At 50.1% G+C, this 7,066-nt stretch overlaps 1 protein-coding gene across 1 annotated transcript in view; it reads right to left on the reverse strand.

Moving 5' to 3' along the window:
- HSPA5 (heat shock protein family A (Hsp70) member 5) overlaps positions 1-1,190 on the reverse strand; it is a 4,718-nt gene extending 3,528 nt beyond the window's left edge. The window contains 4 exon segments of the mRNA XM_025194480.1: positions 153-287; positions 747-1,021; positions 1,024-1,087; positions 1,176-1,190. Of these exon segments, the coding sequence (XP_025050265.1) occupies positions 153-287; positions 747-1,021; positions 1,024-1,087; positions 1,176-1,190 (489 nt within the window).
- Between the last annotated feature and the right edge of the window lie 5,876 nt (positions 1,191-7,066).

The following is a 7,066-nucleotide window of genomic DNA, read 5'->3' on the forward strand; positions in this document are numbered from 1 at the left end:
AAAGGCGACTGCCTGGTCTGAACCCTGCATCTTTGTGAGCGCTCGCTGCTCATTCCCAGGTCACCTCTGGTCTCCTGTGTAAAGCTGCCCGGTACTCGCCTCGCCCCTGCGCAAGCAAAGCGGCTACGGGGGGCCAGCTGCAGTTCACCCACCTTCTTTCCCAAGTAGGCCTCAGCTGTTTCCTTCATCTTCGTCAGCACCATAGCAGAGATTTCTTCTGGAGCAAAGGTCTTCATCTGTCCACCAATATCCACTTGAATATAGGGCTTAGCCTTCTTCTCAATAACCTATCGGATGAGACAGGACTTCTGACAACCTGTTCCACGTACTCATGGCACTAAACTGATTGAAGCAGTAATGGGGGAGGGGGTGGGGGAACAGGAACCACAATCTAAAGGCAGAGATGAGCAAAATGCAGCCCGGATCCCCAGTAAAAGTTTAGAAGATTAATATTAAATCTGCCCCCAGGCCCTCGATGGGTTCCCAGAACTCAGGAAGCCGCCCTCCACCCAAAATAACTGCCTGCCCCATCCAAGGTGGGATGCCAAGGGACACCCCGCTGCTCGCGACCGCAGCCACACATCAGCTCTGCACGCGCTGCTGGCCTATTTATAGCCCGTTTCAAAGCAATGCACGAGCAGAACATCTGGATTTCCTCTGCAAGAGGAAATCTTTAAAGAAAAAAGGGGGGCCAGGAGACGCAAGTGTCCCATTTCCACACCCCCCCCGCCTGCCACGGGGCCGACCTTGAAGGGCAGGTACTTGATGTCCTGCTGCACGGAGGGGTCGTTCCAGGTGCGGCCAATGAGGCGCTTGGCGTCAAAGACGGTGTTCTCCGGGTTGGACGTGAGCTGGTTCTTGGCTGCGTCGCCGATGAGCCGCTCGCCCTCGGGCGTGAAGGCCACGTAGGACGGCGTGATGCGGTTGCCCTGGTCGTTGGCGATGATCTCCACGCGCCCGTTCTTGAACACGCCGACGCTGCGGGGACGCGCGCCCTCCGTCAGCCCAGAGACCCGACCCGACCCAGCGCCGCCAGCACCACCAGCACGAGGGGCAGCCACATGGCGCCGCCACCCGGGACCCGCACCTGCGCGCAGGGGACGGGAAGGGTCAGCCGGGCCCCGCACCGCACCCTGCCCCGCCACAGGCCTAGGCCGCGCCGCGCCCGCACTCACCCGCACACCGACCATCGCCACGAACTGCCGCTGCTGCTCTGCGCGAAGGCCCCGCCGCCCTCCCCTTTATACCCTCCTTCTCGGCTTCGTGGACGCCGCCTATTGGCTGCGAGCCCCGCGCTGGAGCCTGCCCATTGGTTCGCGTTCACTCCGCTGGCCGCCCCCGATTGGCGGAGGACCGGCTCTTGCGCCCTGACGTCAGCGGCCCGGCGTCCCCTCTCAGCCCGCCCCGGCCAGCGCGGCGGGCCAATGGGAAGGCGGAACGGGAGCCAAGCGGAAGGCGCTCATTGGCCGGGGAGGCTGCTGTCAGGGGGGAAGGGGCAGCTGGGCCGTTCTGGAAGTTTCCATGGTTACCGGGAGAGCCCAAGGGGCAGAGTCCCACCCCCCCCAGTGGTGGGGGTGTGACGTCAGAAGAGTGACCTGTGACCTCATGCCTGTGCAGCCAGGCGGCATGGCCCAGGGCGTGAGGGTGGGGCTGGCCCCTCGACGCCCAGCCGCTGCATCCCGCCCCCGCCCTGCGTTCACCCATTGGCTGCACCCCAAATGTGGACCGGTGCCCGGCCATGCCGCGGTTTCCTCATGGAGTCGCCTGTCTCGACCCCCGCCCCGACTCGGTCCCTGGAGGCTCCGTCCTCGTAACGGGAGCGACAACGCCTGACCCCCTTGAAATCACCCGCACTGTCGAGCGCGGCGCGTGACCCGGCTCGCTGCCCCACCTCGGGGGAAATCGATGCTTGAAAAGAGTCAGGTGTCAAGTCAAAGTCTTTGGAAAGGGGTACGCGATTGGAAACGGGCGGGCGGTCGGGCGGTTGAAAACCAGGCTCTGGTCCTGCGGAGGGATGCCCGCTCGGAGACTCGCCAGACGTAACGGTAGGTTTTGCACCTGCCTCTCCATTCCCCGTGCTGGAAAAATGACATTTTCTGATCTTCTTATCTTCCAGGTCTGCAAGAAAGACCCGCGCAAAGTTATATTCGGGAATAATTACCCTGTCGAGCAGCGAGCGAGCGCCGGGAATGAGGGGACGGGCTTGTCGCAGAAGCTAAACGCAGACAGCTGAAAGCGCTCCGGCCGCGTGTAGCGCCAGGTGAGACGGTCGCAGCGTGCCGCGCTCAGAAGTAAACCTCGACTTTATTTATCCTCTTTCACGGCCTGAAATTCTCCGCAAAGGCACACGCCCGTCGTCTTTCGCTCTCACGCCTGCCTGCACAGGTATGCCTTGCCGAAAGCCCCATGAGCACTCATGAAGATTTAACAGAGAGTTTGTTATCAATACATATATTTTTTAAGTACCGTATTGCTTACAGAACATTGTTTGCAACGGTATATGTTGTTGCTCGCAATACATACGTGTCCATAGGTGTGTGCGTAGGGAGAGAATATTTGTACCGTATTGCGAACGTGTAAAACACAGTACGACACTCATATATTATTACAGGAACTATACGTCTTCTTAGGTAAGTTGCACCCTGCCTACGTTAAAATATTTGTTACAGTGTTAAGTGAAGTATATAAGTTTAACTGCCAAGAGCCCGTCAAGAGAGACAAGGACCGTACAGTGCTGTACCTGCATCTATGCATAGATACCATTTTTATTCTCTGCCATTCATTCTCTTTTGAAATCTCCTTTTAAGCCTTCATTTGACTAAGTCTCTGGTTTGGGAGGTTTCTGGTTTAGCTAAATGAATGTTATATTTCATTCTCTCTGTCATTATTTATTTCTGCTGTCTGTTCACATGTTTGTTGATTTAATCTTTTTCAGAAACTTGAGGTTAATGATGGAAGTCACTGTATCTAACCTTTAGAGCAGTGGCTGTGAACTGGGGGTACGTGAGATATATTTCATACATTGTCTAACACAGGTCGAAGGGCCTAAAACTTAATTTCCCATTGCAAGGGGGTACGTGAAGTCTCACTCTGAGCCCAAGGGCTACGTCGACTGAAAGAGGTTCAGAACCGCTGCTTCAGAGGAACGTTCTCTCTCGGTGTGTGCATCTCCCAGGAGTTGGTCCTTTTCAGGGTACTTGTCTTCTCTCCTCAGCAAACGTTATGTAGATAAGCGTGCTGTATTCCTCTTCCTAAATCACATGCTTGGGCTTGATGATGCTTGTTCAGTTCCCTAGAGGGAGCAGTATCATAATGCCAGCGGATATTCTGGGTTACTGTTGTTTGGAATACAAGGTGGCAACTGGCTGTGTTGTACCTGATCTTATCAGGGTATCATATGCTCTGTAGTTTTGTTTGACTACTATGTCTGGTCATTTTGCTCTATTTATTACATTTTTTTCTAAAATATTACCCAAAAGCATTTTTCAGATATTTAAAAATAATACCAATTAATGAGGGTTTCTTCCCCAGAAAAAAGCCCCAAGTTAAGAGGTGATGAGTTCACAAGAAGACTGGCACCGAGCGCTTTGGTGGTGGTGGACATAGTTATGGAAAACCATCGTCCATCATAGCAGGTGGCTTGCATGGAGAACTCCAAGAGTAACCCAGGTACCGCTCTCTCATATCAGTCAGTCTGCCCCAATGCTCCAGTGTCCTAGGGGATGTCAGTCCTATGGGGTGTTATGCCAATATTTGTGAAGAGCACTGAAGTCCTTGAGCGTAAGGTTCTTAGTGTTAAGTGATCTTATTATTCATATATAATTATTGCTAGCGGTTCCATCCTTAAATAAGGCTGGAATAGAGATGCTGAAATAGAGATACTGACTCAGATACAAGGATTAAAAATCCCTCCACCTTTTCAGAAGAGTAGATGTGTTAATCCTGTTGCCTTGACCAAATGTCATGTGAATTCATACATTCCAGCAGCCTGAATTCTTCCTGCTGTTTTAACTAGATGCAAGATTCACTTTGGGAAGGAAGGAGGGATGCTGTCAAGGGATTAAGCTGAGGTTTGGGGTTCTGAATTCTATCCCTTGCTATATGAATAATTTCCCTTGTGATCGTTCTTAAACGATTTAATCGTCTCAGGCCTCAGCTTCCATCTGTAAAATGTTGCTGACAAATACTTTTCTATCTCACAGGGCAGTTTTGAAGTTAATTTAATGTCATAAAGTTCTTTAACTCCTTGGATGAAAGGTGCTAAAGAAGGGGAAAGTAACATACTAGTATTATTATTGCAGTCTGGTTATTACTTACGTCCTACCCAGAACAATTACAAAGTGCGGGTGCTCACTATTAAACAGCTGCTCTGTTCCATTCCAGAGGTAACAGAGCTGAGTAATCCTGCCTTCCAAAGGGTCCCAGACCATTAACAGCACCACTCCAATGTCTGCTGTCCGCTATATGGCTCAGGCTGTTAAAGACAAGATTTTCTTCCACTATTTGTAAAAGCACTCAGAGATAAAAGGTGCAATGGAAATGTAAGAGATTATTGAAAGGTATCATAAAGAGGACTGCTGGTTAGCTAAGTGGCTCTGCAATAGACTTTACCTGTATAGAGGCAGAAAGCAGAAATGTGATCTGTAATGAACAACTGATTTTTCACACTTCTTTTATATTTAACTTTTAAATATTAAATATTAAATTTTAATATTTTATATTAAAGCCAGTCTACCAACACAGGAGACTGTACTTGTTATCCTCCAGTCACTTCACCTCAGGGAGAGGTCTTTTCTGGACCGTGTCCCCAGTTCAGAGATGAGTTGCCTTTCAAGGTGCTAGTTCTTCCTACAACCCAGATGTCTCCAAAAATAGATGGGAGCCAGGGGAAAGTGAGCAGAACAGGTGGGTTAGCAAGTGCTAAATAAAGAAGGTGTTACGGTTGCCATTTAAAATCACCGTAGTTGGGGGAAGGGAAGGAAGAGTATAAATCCACTGACTCGGGTGGAAGGAAGCGTATTGAAAAAACAAACACAAGATATGCAGATGCACCATGTAACACGAGTTCAAAAATATAGTTTGCTCCTAACTGCTGCAGGTAGTCTCAGTTTCCGTTATAAGACAAGATTTCATATATTCAGCCTTTCCAAATTGAGAAGGAAGAGCTAGTTCCTGGTCAGGTCTGTCTTTTAAGCACTACCTGTCAGAACCTGATCTGTTATAACTTATTTAAAAGTAACAGGATCAAGCTGCCTCTTCAGAAAAAAAGTGAGGATGTCTTGCCTCTAAAGTCAAGAAACACTGAGCTACAGGAACAGTAGCTGGAAATGTCACTCACTTGATTCAACTGTCTCAAATCTTGCCCTTTACTGTACTGTAAGTGATAAACCTCTCTATGCCACTTTCTCACCCACCCAAGGAGGCTGCTGCAGAGGTCTGCATGGCTCGCTCTCTCCTAGCTTGAAAAACACGTATTAAGAATAATTTTCCAAATACTGATGAATTGGACAATAAAAGTAATTTGAAGAACTTTTATCCTGTCTGAAGTCCTGGTTCACCCAGATTTACAATATCTGAAGATGCACTGAATTTAACTGCCACCACAATAAAAAATAATAATGACTTAAAAGGCAGTAAAATCTCTTCCTCTCCTGTCCCATCTTTGCGTCTCTTTGTCTGACCCGTCAGCTCAGTCCACCATGGCACGTTGCCAACCGTCATCTGTTATTTGCCCCTTTCATACTGCAAAATCCATCGCCAGCTTTGGGTACCTTCCTCACCCACTCTCTTTGCTTCCTTGGGGCTGAACTGTTCTGAAAGGTGTGGGCTTTCATCGCTACAAAACTCTCTCATCATTTCTTTTTTGTGGGAAAGCTGCTCTGCAGCTACACTCCCCTTGACTGCCAGGCCCATAGAACCAGGCACCTTTGAACCCCTCTATAGGCGTCTCCCATGCAAGGTCTTGCCTACATCTAAAAGAGAAGTTGGACCAGTTCATCAAGTCGCATACAAGCTCTTGCTTAAGGTGCTACTTTGGTCTTTGAAGCCGGTGACAGGATATGTTGAAACTATCTGAGACTACTTCTTCTGTTTTCTGTTGTGACAGCCAGATGGACCAGGACAGCCTCCCATGCACCCACAGTAACACAGCCATCCATCCTATTTTGCTGAAGGCTCTGGTTTTTGGAGCTTCCTAACACCTGAAACCAGGGTGTGAAACCGTCCTGACATGTTTAAAAGTAACGTCTTGTACAACTCATCTCTTCGCACAGGCTGCTCCCCAGTTTTAAAGCGAAGGGCCTAGCAACAGCGCTCAGATGATAGCAGCCCTCAGTGACTAAGAGATGAGAGGGGAGGTGCTGAGGTCTTACTGCAGGTAGATGTCCTTGTGCCTTGCAGTTATGCAAAGGATGCCTAGATGCCAGCCCCATCCGAAATTCAGAGTGAATCGCTCTACATCACTGAAATGCTAACCTACAGAATGTGCATGTTAGAGCGTAATGGGCGTGAGCATTTGAATTCAGTTGTTTGCTCGTGCCTCAGGAGCAAAGTGCTTGAAGTGAGATGGTTGATTTGCTGCCGTGGAAGTTTCCTGTCTTCAGATAAACAGATCCCTGGACAAGAGTGCAGCAAGCAGGTGAAGAAGAGCACAGATACCTCTGCAGACAGGCCTTACTGATTGATTGCATGGGAGCGAACTGCTGCTGGACTTGGTGGTTCTTGAGCGGGGACAGAGCTTGATCCACAGCTCACGCTGGAGCGCTGCTAAACCATCCTGTTGCTGCATGGCACAGGTAGTGGACACATGTGCCTTGTGCCACACGAAATGGGAAGGCAAAGGCGGGGAGCTCTCATCTACTGTCATCGCAGCATAAAAACCAGCGGAGTGATGCAAAGCCCGGTAAAACCTTGGCACGAGAGCTGCCCCCCTCGAGTCAGACCCCAAGGCGGGAACAGCGGCGGGAGGGGCCCGACCTAACCGCGCGGAAACTACGAGTCCCGACAGCCCCCGCGTGCGCCTTCCGCATGCGCAGTGCTGCCTGGCTCGTCCGGGTCTAGGACTACG

Source organism: Alligator sinensis, unplaced genomic scaffold (assembly GCF_000455745.1).
Source record: "Alligator sinensis unplaced genomic scaffold, ASM45574v1 scaffold611_2, whole genome shotgun sequence".
Lineage (NCBI taxonomy): Eukaryota > Metazoa > Chordata > Crocodylia > Alligatoridae > Alligator > Alligator sinensis.